The following is a 19,152-nucleotide window of genomic DNA, read 5'->3' on the forward strand; positions in this document are numbered from 1 at the left end:
TCATTCTAATTCTTTCCTTTCTTTCCCTTGGGTTAGTTATATTTTATATTAGTTTTTTACTTTTCTTCAGTATAATTTAGAAGCAGTCATTTACACAGTTCTACAAAATCTATATTAAATAGACTTTAGTTGAGTAAACTTGGTATACATCATTGTGGATCTCAGTCTGTTGCTAGTTTGTGGCCTTACACCACCTAATAAATATCCTTGTACAACTGGACTTTAATTTTTAAAAATATTTTCTCTTGCTGGCATAGCATATATCAGATTTTTCAAATGTGTTGATTAGGACAATGAAGCACAGAAGTGTACTAAGTAATTCCTGGAAGAATTTTAGTATGGACAGAATTGCTAAATAGTCATTCAGTTGCCTGGTCACCTCCTGTCTTATTAATAGTAAATACTGTTGATCAAAATTTAGTTTTGTCCTGCCCTGGCCAGGTCGTCCCATACAGCAGAATGTGTGGGTTTGATTTCGGGGCACATGCGTGGGTTAAGGCTGGATTCCCTGATGGGGCGAGTACAGGAGGCAACCGATCGACGTTTCTCATGTCGATGTTTCCCTTCCTTGCCTCCTCTTGTCAATAAACATATCCTTGGGTGAGGATTAAAAAAAAATTTAGTTTTGTCATTATCCATAAAACCCTTCTCAAAACCAGAAATTAGGCCTGGCCCCACAAATGCAGTTTCAGGGCTGGGGTTTCCTTTTTAATTAGGTGCTCCTCAGGTCAGCAGATTTCAGCCAGTGAGCTGCAGGGATTTTTAAAACATCCAGTAGCTGTTTAGTCAGGGGCACTGACTTCTTTTCCCTTAGATTGTCAAATTAAAAAATGGCAACAATCCGATTGTCAAAGAAAGAAATCACAATAGCTGTCAGGTGTTAATGAGTCAAAACTACACCTTTTTATTTTTTGTCAGCTCAGTGAAAAATGTATCTTTTGGTGTGCTGCAGAGCTTTAGTTACTAGTTTATATGTGCCATGAGATGAAAAAGGTCAGAAATTGCTGCTCAAATCAGAGCATTCAGTTCTGTCTTAGTGACCAGGTTTTGTCACTTCCAATCTTGTTCCAGCTCTAGAGCAGCTTTCCAGAGATGAACCTGCCCACCCTGTACAACACTTTTAAATGCAGCAAAACTAAGGCAGGCGGGCCAAGGAAGGGCTTGCGGGTGATTCTCTCCTTTTGGAAAGGAGGATTGAGAATCAGTCCTTGGTAATTAAGGCAATGAAAGAATAGAAGGAAAGTATCGCTCCTATGACTGCTTTGGAGTAATATGTCTAGAATACAGGGTGGGGCAAAAGGAGATGAGTACATGAAACACAGAATTTATTCTGCTATTATTATGGATCAATTATTGTATTATTTTCCCTCTGAACAACTGTAAACCTATTTTTGCCTCACCCGGTACAAACATCCCCTCAGTTGCGTCGCTGTTTCCTGGAGATAATACTGTTCCCGGCACCCGGAGCTGTCCCGGCAGCCTGGGGGTGCCGTCCGGGATGACAGATAGGACCTGAGCGTTAGCACCACCTCTTGCCCCGGTAGTTTCTCTTTCGGCTCTGGATTCTAAAGAGAAGTTCCAAGTAGGAGTCCTAATAATTGGAACTATACTGTTCAGAACTTACCTCTATGGTAAATTACTGTCTTTAACACCATTGCTCTTTTTTGTTTTAAATGAAATTGCATTCACTTGTTCTGATTATAAAGTAGAATATAGATAGAAAATTTAGAAACAATTTTCATGATAGAAAATTTGGAAAAAGTAAGTATATAAAAGAAAAAATCATCTATAATTCCACTTTTTTACAGTTAATCACTATTATATTTCGATGTATTTCTGGCTTTTACGTTTTCATGTGATACTATAATTTTAACACAGAGACTCATGAACATACTGTTTTTAAATTGTTTTCATTTAACTTTATATCGTGAACATTTTCCCATTTCAGTAGTCTTATAAATTATGATTAATATTTTTTTACAATAAAGTAATACATTTTTATTAAAGAAAATTCATTTAAAAAAAAGAAAAGGCAAAATTAAAATCACTTGTGGGCCAACCACTGCATTGTAACTACTGTTGGTATGTTAGTGGCTCAGCCTTTCTTCTGGGCATACTTGGTATATATTTTTAAAATGTAATTGGGATCATACAGCACATAGTATTATATATTACCTCCTTTTTTCACAAAATGAGAGTTTGTAAATATCTTCCTAAGGTATGATTTTTAATGGTATTCCATCAAGGTGGTATACCAAACTTTAATTTTGCTATTGTCAGACATTTAGGTTATTTCCAGTTTTTTCCTATTATAAACAGTGCTGTGGTAAAATTCCTAAACCTGCATTTTAATGAACTGTCACTGATTAGCTCCTTATGATAAATTCCTAGCAGTGGAATTAATAGATCAAGTTAATGGGACAAAAAAATTTTTCAGACTTCTTATATGTACTACCAAATTACCTCACTGAAAGGTTTCATTCTCACCATTGAAACTTTATTTAAAGATCTTCCCTTACCCCGTGTTGCTAGTGGATCAACCAAAAGAAAATAACCAATTAGAACTTTGTTTCTTTCAGCTTAACTCATCTTTTTATGCTAGAATGCTCAGATTTGTTAGCACGACCCATTTCTGTAATCTTTAGTTCAGGCTCCCAGACGATACTTGTGCTGATCCACAGCCCCTGGACTCCCTCCTGCCCAGAGCCTCTCAGACACCTCGTCCAGGGCACTTAGGGGCCGGATCTCCTGGGCTAGCGGCCTAGGCATCAGTGCCTCTCCCTCGTGCCTGCATTTGAAATCAGGACTGTTTGTGCTCAGGTTTGGGGAACTTCCAGGGTGGCCCAAAGTGAGTACCAAAGTACTCCTGGATCATGCCCAAGATTGGAGAACGTTTTAGGGCAATCCAAAATGGATTTTGAAAAGTACTTTTTCAGCTGTTTAGGTTCTGCTTGCATTGGTGAAATCATTCAGAAAGGCGGTGGAACAGAAGGTAAAGTGCTTGGCTTTGAACTTCAGCTGCCTGAATTAGAATCCAGCTTTCCCACTTAGGAGCTGGGTACTCGGAGCAGTTTCTTAATCTATCTGTACCTGTTAATACTCATCTATAAGTGGGGCTAATAATAATACCTCTTAAGGTTATTAGGATGATTATTTAGTTGCTGTATCAGTTAGGGTTCAACCAGAGAAACAGGACCAGTAGGAGAAGCATATTAAGAAATTTATTGTGGTTAATTGGCTTAAGTGATTGGGGGGCTGCCTAAGCAAGTCGGAAGCGCATAGGGCAGCCCACCAGGGAGGGCAGGCTGGAACTCACATGCATGGACTGAGCTGCCATTCACAGGCAGGGTATTTTCTCCATCAGAGAAACCTCAGCTTTGCTCTTAAAGCCTTTCACCAGGTTGAATGAGGACCACTCATATTATCTAGTGTTGTCTCCCATATTTTAAAGTCAAATGATTATGAACTTTAACTACATAAATTTGTGTTTGATTGAATAACTTCAGGCTGTAGCCTCACCAAGTGGACACACACAATTGAACATCACAGTTGCTTTGGACCTCAGTTAAGCAGACTCAACCCACTTGGTAATGAATTTCAGTTTTACCTCTGCTTTTCAAGCTCTTTAAGAGTCTATAACCCAGTGCTTTCTGACAGATCTGTTTGATGTACCACTTGGTAATGAATTTCAGTTTTACCTCTGCTTTTCGAGCTCTTTAAGAGTCTTTAACCCAGTTCTTTCTGACAGATATGTTTGATGTCTGTTAGTTTTGGTATAAATAACTGTTCTGTTGTGTTGTCCATGATCCTGAAAGTTCTGTCTGTTGGAGCCAGGGTGTCTGGTCAGGGCAGGGTTCTGTGCAGGCACATAAACTGACACTGGCACCTGCATAGACCTTCATAGACACACCTGGTGGCATGTGCTCTTCACATGTTTGTGTTACCCTTTCATGCTTAGATAAACGCACTGCTACACAAGTCTGCTTTGTGTGGACTGGGAAAGTCTGGGATTGTCAGGGACTGTGGAGCAGTCCCGCAGGCTTCTGACATAGTGACAAGATACTAGCTTTGGTTACTTATAGAAAAGATAGAGATTTGGTTCTTTTGTTTTACTAGTGCTGATTTTTCATAGTCAATTCTATATAGCAGAACTTCCTTTTGGGAAGTGAATTGTGTTTCTTTGAGCATAATAAACCCTAATCTCTACCCAATTTGAATACAGGAGGCTGTCTTCTTTGTTCCCTCACTCAAAGCAGGAAAAGATAGGCCACTCAGAGGTAAAATAGCTAGTGGGAAAAGCTCAATAAACATGGTTAGGATTAACTTCCTTGTGGTCTTGGGTTTACAAAGCTTTTAGCAGTAGCTCTGGAAACAATGCCTGTCCTCTCGTGGATCCTCTTGTGAATTCTCTAGGCCTACATTTCAGTGTTCGGTTTGTTTGCGGTCCTACTGAATCAGACCTCTTGCAGATGTACCCCTTGCCCCCTTCTCTGAGAACTGCCTCCCAGCTGAGGGAGAGCTCCTGGAACAGGGCTTCTACGCAGCCTCACCTCATTTGGCCATCGCTGGTAGACTTCTGACCTGTATGCTGTGATAATCAAGCTCTTTCTTCGAAAGTTTAAAAATACCACTGAGAGCTGTGGTTTCCAGAGCTTGAGGACTGTTAAGGTTTGGGTTTGGTGGGACACACATGCTGGTGAACACGGGCCGGGTACGCTGGTGAACAAGCGGAGAGAGTCCGTCTGCAGCAGGAGGTTTGAAGAGAGAAGCAGAGAGAGCGGTCCCCGGGAAAGTGAGGAAGGTGAGGGCCTGGCAGGAGGCCCCGCTGTCTCCCAGTACTGCGCGAAGTTCGCCTGCACCTCCTGTGTGTGGGATTCCCAAGGTACCCTTGTACGCTCATAATGAACCTTATTTAAAATTTGAGTTTAAAGAGGTTTCAGTTGTTTTCACCCTCACTAGATAATATAATGCCATTAGAAGAAATAACCATAATGCTATTATAATTTAGAAATGAAAATTACATACTCAGCATACTTAGATTGGCTTTATTAGTACTAACCCAGACTATAGCCTTGTTTGAAGATTTATTTACACCTAGGGGAGGGTACCATGAACACAGTGAAAGAAACAGAGCAGAGTAGAACTTCATAGTATTTATGTACAAACCAAATCCCTTCCATATTAATATATTGTATGGAGAAAGAAATGTATTGCTTGTCTTATGAACTCTGACATCAGATCTATGCATTAGTGAGTAATAGAAGTGTTTATTGTTCTGCCTTCTTCCACCAACAAAAATCAAAACAAACAAACAAAAAAATCAAAAACCAAAAAAAAACCCAAACCCTCTTTGTATAGGATCTCCTAAAACAACACAAAATACAGCCAGACCCATGAATTTTCCAAATATTTATTTGCATACATGCCTTGACATGTTATATATGATTAATAAATCCCAGAAGTTATCAAAGTTTTAAATCATTTTCTAATACTCTTTAAAACACCTTCCCCCTTCCTGCACCATTGCCTCTGGTTTAAATCTTTCAAGCCTTGGGATATTCAGTGGATGAAGACAAGTTCTCAAGGTTCCTTGGTAATTAATTCACAATTGTTACTTTTAAGTGTTTTTTGTGTTTTCCTCTTAACATTCAGCTGCAGGTGAACTTTTTATGAGGCAGAACTAAAACCTCAGTTTTTGTAAACTTACTGTCCCAAGTTCAAATCCTGGCTTCATTATTTAAAGCTGTGAGACCTTAGATATTTAAATTACAAAAACTCTTCTCATCTGTAAAATTGAGATAATAATAGTACCTTCTTCTAAGGGGGGGATATGTGGATTAAATTAGTTAAAAGATGTAAGGCATCAGAACCATGTTCAGTTAGGTTAGCTGTTATTATGGAGCATATTAGTTATAAGTCCAACTCTCTTTATTTCAGTTGGATTAAGTAATTGATTCTTAAGTGGAATTTAAATTGGGGTCTTGGAGTTTTTTAAGTTTCATATTTCATATTTAAGTTCATATTTATATTTCTATAAAAAATTTAGAATAGTGGGTAGAATAGAGATCATCCCATCATTTCCAATAATGTTGTATTATAGATGAGGAAACTGACATTAAGTTATACAGTTATGGGCCTGGTTGGTGTGGCTCAGTGGATTGAGCACTGGCCTGTGAACCAAATGGGTGTCAGTTCGATTCCCAGTCAGGGAACATGCCTGCGTTGTGGGACAGGTCCCCAGTTGGGGGCATATGAGAGGGAACCACACATTGATGTTTCTCTCCCTCTCTTTCTCCCTCCCTTTCTCTAATAATAAATAAGTAAAACCTTTTTTAAAAGTAAAATAAAACCTTACACATTCTAAAAAAAAAACCTCATAAAAAATTACACGATCATGCTCACTGAGTGACAGGGCTGAGACTGTACTCCAGTCTTCTCACACAGTCCCCTCTCTGTGTCTGAAAAGTGTCAGAAGGATTCTTGGTCCTGAGCCCTACATGCCCTGTGTCTCCAGGAATTCATTTATGGACTTAATGCAAGTAGGTACTTTATGTACAAGGGTGGGTCGCCTCTCCTCTCTTCTTTTTGACCCTCTACTTGCATAAAAAATCAACCTGATCACGGTATTTAAATAAAGTAGTACCCTTTAGTTTCTTTAAATAGTAATTGCTGAGAATACAGCTTTTAAATTTCCCATAGATTTGTTCTGGTTAAGAGTGAGGCAAAACCACACCTTGAATTTATGGCAGGCCTGTTGTTGGAAGGATGCAGCTTAAGTAATATCTCCATGAAACATTGATAAATGCATATTTGATATCAAACAGATGTATTGGAGCTTCTGTACAATGATATATTTGCAAGTGGAATTTACTTATATTCAACAAATAGTTATTGTGTGTGATAAGCACTTTGCTAGGCATGCTAAACCCAGGTAGTTGAAGCCATAAAAAAATAAATCTGCAGAAATTTTGCCCTACCCTGATTTACTTTAAACTCTGTTAAGGTTAGCAGTCTTTCTGTCTCCTGAATTTTTCTCCCTTTTATTGGTACTTCTCTTCTTTGTAAAACACCACTCTAAATAGTTTGTCTTTATGTGAAAAGCCCTGTGAATTGGGCTTCTTGACCTTATTCCTCAGTTCAAATGTGACTTTTCCTTGGAGAAAAGGATATTTGGGTGTTCACATTTTCTGTTGCTCTGAGGAAGAGCGCTAACATTCTGTTCAACGTTACACTAATGCCTGTAGGGGATCTTTTCTAGTTCTGTAATATCTTACAAATGAAACATGGAAAAGTAGAGTTTGCATATTAGTGTTTAAAAACATATATACGTAACTGTGACAAATGTAACATTAATGTAAGATGTGAAAAATAGGGGAAACTGTGTGTGGGCTGTATGGAAACGCTTTACTATCTTTACAACTATTCCATAAATCTAAAACTGTTGCAAAATTTTAAACTATTTAAGAAAAAGATTCCCCCACAAAACATACTTACAAAATTACTATGACAGAGTAAGTTGCAGCAATTCAATATTAGCACGGTGAGCAGCTTTTATTCTGTGTCACCAAATAATATAAGATAAAATGATCAAGACTGATTTATTTCAGTAAGAGAAAGGTCATTGCTCTTTCAGAACATCATAATTTGAAAACAAAGATTTTTGTTTTGTTTTGTTTTGGTTTTTGGCTTGGATAAGCTGCATCTTTATTTAGCAGGTTCCAGCTCAGCACTAGCACAGTAACAAAAACCAGAAGTTCAAGGTGGGGTCAGAGACAGGGATCTGGTCCAGCCCTTTCCTTGCAAACCCTCCCTGACCCTTCCTAAAGAGAGGGGGTGTGGGAGAGAAGGCCCCACAGAGATGGGAGGCCTTCTTTTGTCAGAGGCCTGTTACCCACTCTGTTCTGGGCTGATGCTCACATGTGCTGCCTGACACAGGTGTTTCCTGAAGGGTGACATCCACTGAGAGACACGGCGAGGGCCTGGGGGTGTTGTCGGCCATAGTGAGCTGGAAGGATCCAGAGCTGGTCAGCAGGAGTTAGGGGTTTACAGAAGCAAAAGTTCTGTCACTGTTCTTCAAGTCATCTGACTTTGTCACTTCATGCTGCTAAGAAAAAAATAAACACTCTATTCCCACCTAAAATCTCACAGCAAACCTAAAACCCACAGGAGTTACATGCAGAGAGGAAATCCAAGACCTGGGGTTTCAAACTGTTTCCCCAGAGCCCCTGGGCCCCTGCAGAGGCACAGGGGGACCGTGGCAGGGGGGCGGGGGGCCAGTGCAGAGGGAGGGGCCTGGATGGTCAGGCTCAGCCTGTGAAAGAGGCCCTGTGTGACCTGTAGGCTCCAGTGGTTGGAAGGTCCCTCCTTTCTTCTGAGACATTTACTTTACCAGTCTTGTTCTGGCTTCTGCTTTATATCTTTAGTTGTAGGACTTCTGTTCAGCTAGATTTCAGGCAGTTCTGAATGATGCTTGTTCAGTAGTTCAGCTGTAATTTTGATACGGTTGTGGGAAGATTCAAGTACCACATTTATCTACACCGCCATCTTAACTGGAAACCAGCACTTTTATTGTTCTCAAGTGTCAGGAATGTGGAAGCAGCCTAGGTGGGTGGTTCCGGCTCAGAGTCTCTCATGAAGTCACAGTCCAAAACAAACACTGCTAGCAAGATGTTAGAGTTAAAGAGAAATGCAGGTGCAGTCATCCGCCACATGATGATGTTTTGTTCAACAGTGGACCGTGTATATGATGGCGGTCCCACAAGATTATAATGAAGCTGAAAAATTCGTCGCCTACTGATGTCATAGCTGTTGTAATGTCATTACAGTGTGTTTGCATTTTTAGCTAAGTGCCATTACCCAAGAGTCACAAAGTTAAATAAAACATTTATAAAGTTAAAATGTCACAGTAAGCTAAGGTTAATTTATTATTGAAGAAAATATTTTTATAAATTTAGTATAGCCTCAGTGTGTTTCTAAGCTCTACAGCAGCACACAGCAACGTCCTGGGCCTTCGCGTTCACGCGCCACTCACTCCCTGACTCCCCCAGAGCACCTCTAGTCCTGCGGACTCCACTTATGATGCCCTGTACAGGTGTACCCTTTTATCTTTTTACCATATTCTTACTGTACCTTTTCTCTGTTTAGATACACAAATACTGTTGTGTTACAATTGCATACAATACTCAGTACAATAACGTGCTGTACATTTTGTAGCCTAGGAACACACCATATATGTAGGCCATACCATGTAGCCTAGGCGTGCAGTAGGCTACACCACCTAGGTTTGTGTTAGTGCCCTCTACAATGTTTGCACAATGACAAAATCACCTAATGACACTCTTTTTAAATGTATCCTGTGGTTAAGCAGTGCATAACTGTAGAGTCCTTAAAATTTTTTTAAATGGCCTAAAGTTGGAGACATTTTTGATCATGGGGACAAAAAAAAAACAAACTGAAGGCTGCTTCCTAATTACTTAAGCATACTTGCATCTAGAGCACAATACAAGTTGATTTGTGCTCTAGATACAAATCTTATACTTATCAACAAATTAAGTTGATAAGTATAAGTGTATGAGTCTGGCTTCTCACCCAGAAGCAATTGTTCATCTTTGTCTCAGGCTTGGTACGTAACAGTGATCGGTTAATGTTTCTTAATTTGAGAGGAGACACTAGTTCCAAGTGAACTAGAAACAACTAAAAATCTGAATACCTCAAGAAATTTTTTGGGGGGGGGGGTGTTTAGTTTACTTGCAAAGGTAAATAATGAGGTAGAGAAAAAGCTTTACAAAATCAGTATTTGTGGGTAGGTTTTCTTCGCACACTGTGGTCTTTGTAGGTATCTAAAAACCATCCACAACAGTCCTGCTGCCCCACTGCCAAGGGCTGTTCCACACCAGCTGACATTTTGCAGGGAACCGTTGCAGCTATTGTTGATTCTCCTATCACGAGAATTCCACCCAGCCCTTCTTAGGCCCTTGATGTCAGGGCGGTAAGGATGCAGGTGGCTTGTGCAAATGAGGTGGAATCAGGAGTAGAGCTTGCAAGCTTGTGTTTAATTCTAGCCCACCACCAACAGTTACATTTCTCTAAGCTCTTTTGTCTCCATCTCTTTCTCGTTCTCCTTTTCTTGAAATTCCAGGAAGAATCTCAAATATTTTCTGACTGGGTTCAACTCAGAATGCAACAGCTGTGGCCTCAGTTTCAGCAGGCAGAGTATCACACTGGCTTTGGGTGTTTAGAAAGGCTCTCTCTTTGCCACTCCATCAAATCACCTAGACAGGTGGACCTACACGTAGAGGGAGTTACTAGATAATGTATCTTCTTTTTTGACAGTAGGCTGTTAATAAAAAAGTCTGTCTATCTGCCTATCTGTCTGCCTACCTTTTCTTTCATCTGTCCATCCATACACTGATTTCCATTGATTTCTATTATTATAAATTCCTACAACAGGATGGGCCATGGCCTAAGAAACAATTAGTATATCTTATGGACCTGTGTAAGGTGACAGAGCCATTGGTTAAAGGTGTGAGCAGGATGACCTTGAGTGCCACTAGAAGTTTGAATTAGGACTGGACCATCCTGCCAAGCCAGCTTGAAAAACGCCAATGTGGACGAGCTGGGCGTTCAAGGACTGACTCTGGCTTTGGCTGCTGCAGGAAGGTAAATATTACTATTCATATCTGCACAGTCTTGCCAATGAGAGTCTATTTGATTACTTTTTAAAGTGTGGTTATACTTTAATCTCTTTCAGTTGTATTTAATTGGAATTGACAACCATGATTAGTTCTATGTTTGTGATATTTTTAGAAGATTCTAGATGTCCTTAGGTGGTTCCACATTTCCTAATCTGTATTAAAATTGCCAGACTAAAAAACAAACCCCAAAACTAAAAGCTTGTATGTTTCCTTCTCTGCCTTCTCCACCTAAACCGTAAGCCCTTTTAATGCAGAGGCTCATCTTTTTCACTCTTGTCTCAGTGCCTAGGAGAATGCCTGGAACATAGAAGATACTAAGGAAATAATAGTGACATTAATGGTCTTTTAATTCTAGGAGTTTATATTCATTTAATTTGATTATTAACTCCTTATTTTTTATTTTATATTTAAGCAACATAGATTTGTGAGATATATAGGTAGTTTCTTTTTGTAAGCTGTTTTGAAGTTGTATGCATGCGGCCATTCATGCTCCAACAGAATTCTGGGGGTTTTATCCCTGTAGTGTCATGTAAGACTTGACCTCAGTCTTTTCCAGAGAGTGATTTGATTATCTGATGGTTTGAATGTAATTTTAATTATTCAAAGGTCATGAATTTAACATGAACCAAATACTTCATTTTGATTTTGCCATAGCAGATCTTTTTTTAAAAAAATTAAAGTTATAAAATGAATGTTTATTATATAAAACTTGGAAAATACAGAGGCATAGGGAGATAACAAATCATATTTCTGTACCTCTCAAAGCCAACTATTGTTAACATTTTGGGCATATGTGGTAATGAGCCAATAAATGTTTAACAACCAGCTCCCTTGGTGTAATTCTAATAGGAATGTTGGTTGATATTTTTATTAATATAATGAGTAAGACATATGTCAATATTTCCACTTTTTGTCAATGACATTGAGCAACTTCTTTACTTATTTGGATAATAGTTTTCAAATATTAGAAGAATGTTTCCTCAATTTTTTTGTGCTATGCATAACATAACAGCTACAAACACAACATGGTTCTGAGTTGAATTTGCACTATTAACATACTCTCCACCACTTTTTAAAGTCTAGACAATCAATAAAATGATAAATTAGGCTCTGGTTTACCAGTACTTGTGTAAATACACCTACTATGGCCAATTTCAGACTACCAACATGGCACCACCGATGGTAAATTGGGAAGTGTTACAGCAACACATCATTATATCATATTCCACCCTAGAGGCATGATAGACATAAAGAATCTTGAGAGCATAGATAATAGTAAAGGTACTCAAATGATTAGGAAATGAGGAGTTTTGAATCTTTATTACCTTTGTTTTTATGTGCTTTATTTAATTATAAGTCTGTATAATTTATGTAAGTTCATGTAATTTTAAATAATGGCTATATTTAACAACTGTCCTGCAAAATTTCTGAAAATTTAATTGTTAGCTCTCTTGAGCCAGTATGAACTGACTGAAGCACATCACTGAATAGATATGTTCTCACTTTTCTTGTATAAACATATGTTTACTTATATATGTATGTATATTTATTTTTTATAAGTAAGATTTTAAAAATAAGATTGGGGTCATAGTGAATATTCAGTTTGGGTACCAGTTTATCTACCCCATAGGAGTAAATTCCAGTATCAGGTGGTCATGCTCTGCTGCAGGGAAAGATGCGACAAGTCAAGGACTTGTTCAGTATAGTCCTAAAATAAGTATCATTTTTTTAAATTGTAGATAATCCCTGATTGATAAAAGCCTGACTTGATAAAGATTCTTTTCACAGAATGACTGATTGTCTATGTTCCTTCATAGAAACACTCATTTTTTTCATTTGGTATAACATAGTACCACTTCTCCAAAACTGTTCTTGGTGCTAGAAATTTCTTTCACTCCTTTCTTCTATTCTCATCACTCCCTTTGCCCTGTTCCCTCATATCCAGCCCCCAATTTTATGCCACTACTATCGCCATCAACCTAGCAATCAGAAATGGCAAAGCCGGCTTCTTTCCTAGCCATATAGATCCTGTTACTCCTTTTTGATGCCCCTAGCTTAGTTTTTCTCAACTGAGGGCAATCTCCCCCCACCCCCCACCCCTGCCAGGTACACTTGGCAGTGTCTGCAGACAGTTTTGGTGGTCACAACTGGCTGGCAGGTGGGGCAAGTGTGTCTTCAGCATGTAATAGGGAGGGGCAAGGGATGCCGCTAATTATCCTACAATATTCAAGAAAGCTCCCCCGTCCCCCGGCTCTCCCCACACTGCCCCCACCGCTTCACAAATGTCCATAGTACATGGAAGAGAAAAGTAAATCTCAAAGAAAAAACTCTTTTAAAAACATAAACTGTCAGTTAGGCCTGCTAACTATATGCTATCAGACCCGTGCCAATGGAGAACCTGCTGATGTTGTATGTAGGGTCAGGTATTTTGTGATGCCCCTAAAGGTGAACAGACATTAATATCAACAGTAGCATCTGGCACTTATCAATCGCACACTTTGTTCCAAGCACTGTGTACAATACTTTAATGGATTCTCTCTCTTACTCTTTATAACAACCTCATGAGGAAGTTGGGTTATCCTTGTTTTTACATTGAGGAAACGGGGGGCCTCAGAGAAAGCAATTTGCACAGTCATACCAGCCAGCAACGGTAGGCACCAGGAGGGAATATGGACAGTTGGAAGCCAGAACTAGCTCTCTGAACCAGCAGGCTCTACTGTCCCCTCCTTTGATCCATGGTCCTCGGGCCATGTCTACCGCTGTGGTGGCCACCCTTCCCAGAGGCTCCTCGCCTGAGCTCATGCTGAGGGAGGACTCCCATGGGGTTTCCTCTTCAGACTGTAGAGTGGGAACTTCACCTCCAGCCCTTGCTCTGCAGTACATCTTCTGACCTCAGCGTCTGCATCCACAGCTGCATCTGAGCTGCAGAAATCATGTGCACCACACAGCCAGCATCTCCTGAAGCTGCTTCCCATGGAGATGTATTGGACCACGGGCCTTTTTTTAAATGTTCCCTCCCTGGAAACCTGTTAACCTCTAAAAGAAAACTTTAAACTTTTAGAGTTTGGACAGTGCAGTTTTAGACATAAAATGTTGGTAGATTGGTTGGTTGGTTGGTTTATAGTTCTAGTCTAAATATGATACTGCAAACCCTGAGAACTGTAAGAGCCTGGGATGACCTCAGTCAAAATTCTATTTTGTGACAAAATTTCTGCCCCCCCCAACTTTTTATTGAAGTAGAACATACAGAAAACCGCACAAAGTGTACAGCTCAGTGGACTATCACATCTACTCAAGTACCCCAGGAGCCCTCTCTCCCCTGCATTAATTTCTTAGGGCTCCCATAACAAAGCAGCAGAAACTGGGTAGTTCTGGAGGCTGGAAGTCTGAAACCAAGGTGTTGGCAGGGCCACGTTCCATCTGAAGTCCACAGTCCAATCCTTTCTCACCTCTTCCTAGCTTCCGGTGGTTTGCCAAGCACTTCTTGGCGTTCCTTGGCTTGATGCTGCGTCACTCCAGACTATGCCTTTGTTGTCACCTGCCACTTGCCCTGTGTGTCTTCACATGGCCTTCTTCTAGGGACACCAGTTACATTAGATTAGGGGCCCACCCTACTGCAGTGTGACCTCATCTTAACTAATTGCATCTGTAATGACCTTATTTCCAAACAAGTTCACATTCTGAGGTATTGGAGGTTATGATTTCAACATATTTGTGTGTGGGGAGGCGTGCAGTTTGACCTAAAACCCTCATGTTCCACCTCAGTCTGTGTGCCTTTCTCCTTCACGAAGGTATAACAAAGGGTGTTTTTAAGTAGTAGTAACATCCCACCACATCAGTGTTAATGAACAAGATGACTAAGATGTAGACATTCAGTAACATCCCCTATGTCTTGCCTGGACACATGTGGAACTTTGGCTTTTTTTGTCCTTGCTTCTAAATACTGATTTTTATCTTTTTACTTACTGTACCTACATCAGCATACACAATATTAACATGCAGATTCACTCCAGTTTTACAAGTTTAGGAGAAGTTTCTCCTGAAACCTTAAGTCAACCTATTTGTGTTTTAGTGCTGTTACCTCTTATATATTACTTTATACTATTTACTTTCAAGTAGTTGTTTTCAGAAAGCCTTCATGACATTTTTAAAAAATTAGTATTGCTGAAAACACATGGTTTTATATTATGGTCCTAGCTCCATGGTATTGAAGACCTCCTAGTGCTTTTTTCCTTCTTATGTGACAGAATAGTATATTTTTAAAGCATCTCTCCCATAAAACAGACTGATATGTTGTTGTATCTTCCTACTGTAGCTATCTAAGAAACAGCAAGAGGATTTATGCAGGTTGCCACAGGCACAAATTTTAGAAGAGTATAAATTTTTTTTTAAAAAGTATAAATTTTAAAACACCATTCTGAAAAAAACAAGAATTTTATAAACAAGAAATTTTTTTAAATCATATCATTAAACTTTCATGGTTGTATATTTTTTTCTAAATGATTCCAAAAAAACAGTCCAGCTGATATGAATAAAGACAAACAAACAAACAAAAACCTGAAAAACTAATAGTATAAGCCTTTGCAGTTCTAGATTGTTTTGACCAATGACTGAGCGGGGGCTCATAAGAGTGACTTGCCCACAGTTATGTAGAGAGGCAGTCAAGACCAACCAGCTATTGAGCAAAAATCAAAGCAGAAGACTTTAATTTTTAGGTGGTGATGTTCTAATTATAATCTTAGGGGGAAATGCTGTTGGTCCTCAGGTCAAATTGACTATAAAAATGATCTGTTTTGACCTGAGAAGATAGGAATTCCAAAATCAAACACAAAGGGGGTTGGCGAGGTTCAAAAATGTTTTGAGCGCCATGTAATTGCTACTTGACTTCAAGCAAATCACTGGAAGACACAGTACGTAGGTAGCTATAAAAGCAACTTCAAGGCAGAATTTTATTTATACTGCAGATATACTTCACCAGCCTCCTCACCTCCCATAAAACATCTTAAATATCAAAGGCAGTTGTTAAATGTTTTTTAATTTGTGTTTTGTAAAGAGGATAGACCAGTAATTAATGTATCAAACTTGCTGCTTGGCGCCATATGGAGTCCCTGAAATGACCTGGTGCAATGAATGATTCTTCTTCAAAAGGATTAATGAATGTATAATAAGTTTTCTTTCTTTCTTTTTCTAGCCAAGGACCCTTGTCATCCATTAGAGCGGTAATCAAGAGATGTAAGTTTGTTTTTTCCTGCTCTACATTTTCCTCTGTAGTAATTTTAAATGATGGTTTAGATTTCTAGTAAGTAAGTCATTGTATTTGATGAATCTTACAAAGAATCCAACGAGAGGAACTTGTTGTAAGGAGCAGTAAGCCATTTCAGACATGCCGCCAGCTTTTCAACTTCCTTTTCAACTCATTTATTGATAAGCCAGTTCCTCAGAACAATGTTTTTCTCTTATAGAACTAAGCTATTAAAATAAGTCTGGATTATCTAGTCAGTTCCTGTGATCTAATATAAATTTTATGTGACCATTTTTATAGGTAAACATCTGATGAATCTGAAAAATATCAAACAAGTCCTGTCCTTTTTTATTCTTTTGCTTCCACAGTATTTTTATTTAGCTGTAAACATGCCTATGCAGTTTGACTCACACTTCCACATACAAGATAGAAGTGCCCTCATAGAATTGTCTCCAGAACAGTAGCTTCATAGTTAACCAACTTTACCTCTTGGTTAAAGCTTTAAAATGTGCTCTTTGTGTGTAGGATTTTAACATTCTTTTTAATACAAGGCTCTTCAAAGATCCCTTTTCCAAATAGTATATGAATTACCTGTCATAAAGAAAAGGCAAGGATTTTAGATGTTCTTCAGATTATTTGAGCTGAGATCACCACCCTAAGGAGGACGTATACTACTTTTAGAAACATAATTTATAATAGTATAGATTCAGAATATCCACAGGTTTCGAAGAGCGTGCATTTGAACTTATTGTGGTGAACAATTTGTAAGGTGGCAATACAAAAAATTTTCCATGATTCTCCATGTTCCCCCACATTTCATTTTTTTTTGTTGTTGGTAGTGGTGGATTATAAAAATATGGGAATGCCACAGTTTATGTTGAAGAGAGTTCAGATATAAAAATAAAAAATTAATGACAACTTTACATGCCACAGAGCCCTCGGGGTGAGAGTGGGGAGAAGGGCTAACTTAAACGGGAAATTAGGGTCTGGAATTTAGGCAAGAATTTTTTCCCAAAGACACAACTTGGGGGTGGTCAAGGTTGGAGACAAAATCCTGGGAATGGCTAGTCACATAGGGAGAAAGTGTAGAGGATAAAGATGCCGAAGGACCGAATCTCGGGAAACAGTGGTGTCCGGGATCAAGCCCTGCCTTTAAGGTGCTTTGGGCAAAAGACGCATGACCCAGACCACGGCCCCGCCGTGGGGAGCCTTCTTTCACCGAGCCCTGTCTGCTGCTCCTGCCTGCTCTCTGGCTTCTTGCCTTTCCTCTCTCTCCATCTCAGGACTTCTTTGTTGGGGATGATGATTTGTATCTGATTTGCCATAGGTCCTTCAGGATGGATCCTGCTTACCCTGAGGTCCCCTGCCATGCAGGTCTTAAGGAGAAGCCAGCTAAGGAGGAGTAGGCAGGAGGGGCCGAACACGAATGATCGGCGTAATAGAAAAAATAGGAGACTGCGGTGTGTTAGAGGTCAAGGGAAGAGAGGTTTTGGAAAGAATGAGTGGACCACAAATAGCTCTTAGTGCTGCAGCAAGGTCAGGCACGGGTGGCTGAGAATAGGTCATTGTATGTGCCATTTGGGAGGTCAGTGCTGATCTTTGAGAGAGCGGTTTAAGTAGAACATTGAAGTCAGAAGGCACACTTTAGCTTGAACAATGAATGGAATCTGTAGAAGCTGGGACAGCTGGGCTAGGCTACTCTTTTATTAAATTTTGTGGTAAATGGGAGAAGAAAACGCAGCTTGAGGAGGGATGAGGGTCAAGCAGAGAGGATATGTGAATACGTTTGCAGACTGTTCAGGAAGAGGGAGCTTGGAAGTCTCTGTGGGCAGCAGGGAAGGAATCAGCGTAGACATCAGACAGGCGCCTCTAGAGAGAAGAGGAAATTGGTGAAGCAACCCAAGCAGAGAGGGAGGAAATGAAACAGTGGAGGAACTCATGCTTTGACATTTAGGCAGGACGGCCAAGCAGACCCTCACAGGATGCAGTGCGACTAGAATGGAGAATCTCTGCGGCATCTCTGAGGCATCCCTGCTCTTTCGCACTTGTGCCCATTGAAAACAACTTTTGTCCAACCCCAGCCCACTATCCCAGAAATGTTTGTGTTATTCTCCCAGACTTACTCATGTAACTCTGACAAAGAGAAAGGCTTTATCACATTTCAAGGTGATGTTCCTTAACTGGTTGTGTTATATTTTAAATTCTTTCATGAAGAGTCTGGTTTCAGTCAAGCCGTGAGGTCTTTTTTCATTTATCCTTGGGAGCCCTAAATATTTTGGGTAAAGATCTTAAAGTGTCCTGACTGGATATATCTAGAATTTCATGTTTTTCCTTTCTTTTAACTTTTTAAAAGAAAATTATCCTCTGAAATTCAGAAATAGCTAATATTCGTTGCCTACTGCAAGTCAGGAACTGCTCACATACATTATACGTGGTATGTTAACCTCATTTTGTGGATGGCCAGGACACTAAGTCCCAGGTTACGTAGCTTCATAAGGTAGAGTTGAGCTGTGAACCTAGCCTTCCGGACTCCAAGGCCACGGGCTTCCCGTTGCATGGATGTTCTTGTTACCATGTCACACGCATCTAGCTCACACCCTGTCTCAAGCTCATGTAGTTATTTTTTATTATTGTGGTCTTCATTGGTAAGGATTATAGCAAGGATGCTTACTATAAATATAATAATCCTTCTGTGTGTTTATTCTTTTGACCATCATTTAATCGCTGTTCTTGAATTATTTAAAATCAGATCAAGCATCCGGCTCTCCTAGCTCCACAAGGAGTTAAACTGCTTTAAGGAAGAACTGCTCCCAGCCCTTCCTGTAATGGGTTGGGTGCCCTGGGATAATTCATTTAGCCCCTCTGTGCCTCTGGCTCCTCATCCGTAAGGTGGCAGTAGGATGATCACTGACGGTCCTATCATGCTCATGATCTTCCTCGAGCATAGGAAGAGTTTTTGTTAGTAATAATATTGCAAATACAGATCTCAGTCTTTTATAAACAGCTGAATATGAATTTATTTTGTACTTAGAATTTAACCATGTGAGCTAGAACAATTTCAACATAATACTGTAAAGTGATAATGGTAACTTTAACTGAAAATGCTGCCTTTATTCTGTGGCTGTAATCCAAAATGCACGAGAGACTAGCAGCTTGTGGCAAGGGCTAAAAGGAATATTGGTCTATATGGGCCTTGGTGGCAATTTCAATGTTCTT

The 19,152-nt window shown here is 39.6% G+C and overlaps 1 protein-coding gene across 3 annotated transcripts in view; it reads left to right on the forward strand.

The window, feature by feature from the left end:
* The window catches only part of SH3D19 (SH3 domain containing 19), a 139,374-nt gene that overhangs the window by 74,798 nt on the left and 45,424 nt on the right, over nt 1-19,152 (forward strand). For 2 of the 3 annotated variants that reach the window (XM_054562582.1, XM_054562577.1), the window contains exon 3: nt 15,886-15,926. In XM_054562582.1, coding sequence (XP_054418557.1) covers nt 15,886-15,926 — 41 coding nt within the window. Of the gene's footprint in view, nt 1-10,573; nt 10,660-15,885; nt 15,927-19,152 lie in introns of those variants that run through there. The other variant, XM_054562589.1, reaches the window with a different exon arrangement.

This window comes from Pteronotus mesoamericanus, unplaced genomic scaffold (assembly GCF_021234165.1).
Source record: "Pteronotus mesoamericanus isolate MK-2021 breed Mesoamerican mustached bat unplaced genomic scaffold, CSHL_Meso_final contig_163, whole genome shotgun sequence".
Lineage (NCBI taxonomy): Eukaryota > Metazoa > Chordata > Mammalia > Chiroptera > Mormoopidae > Pteronotus > Pteronotus mesoamericanus.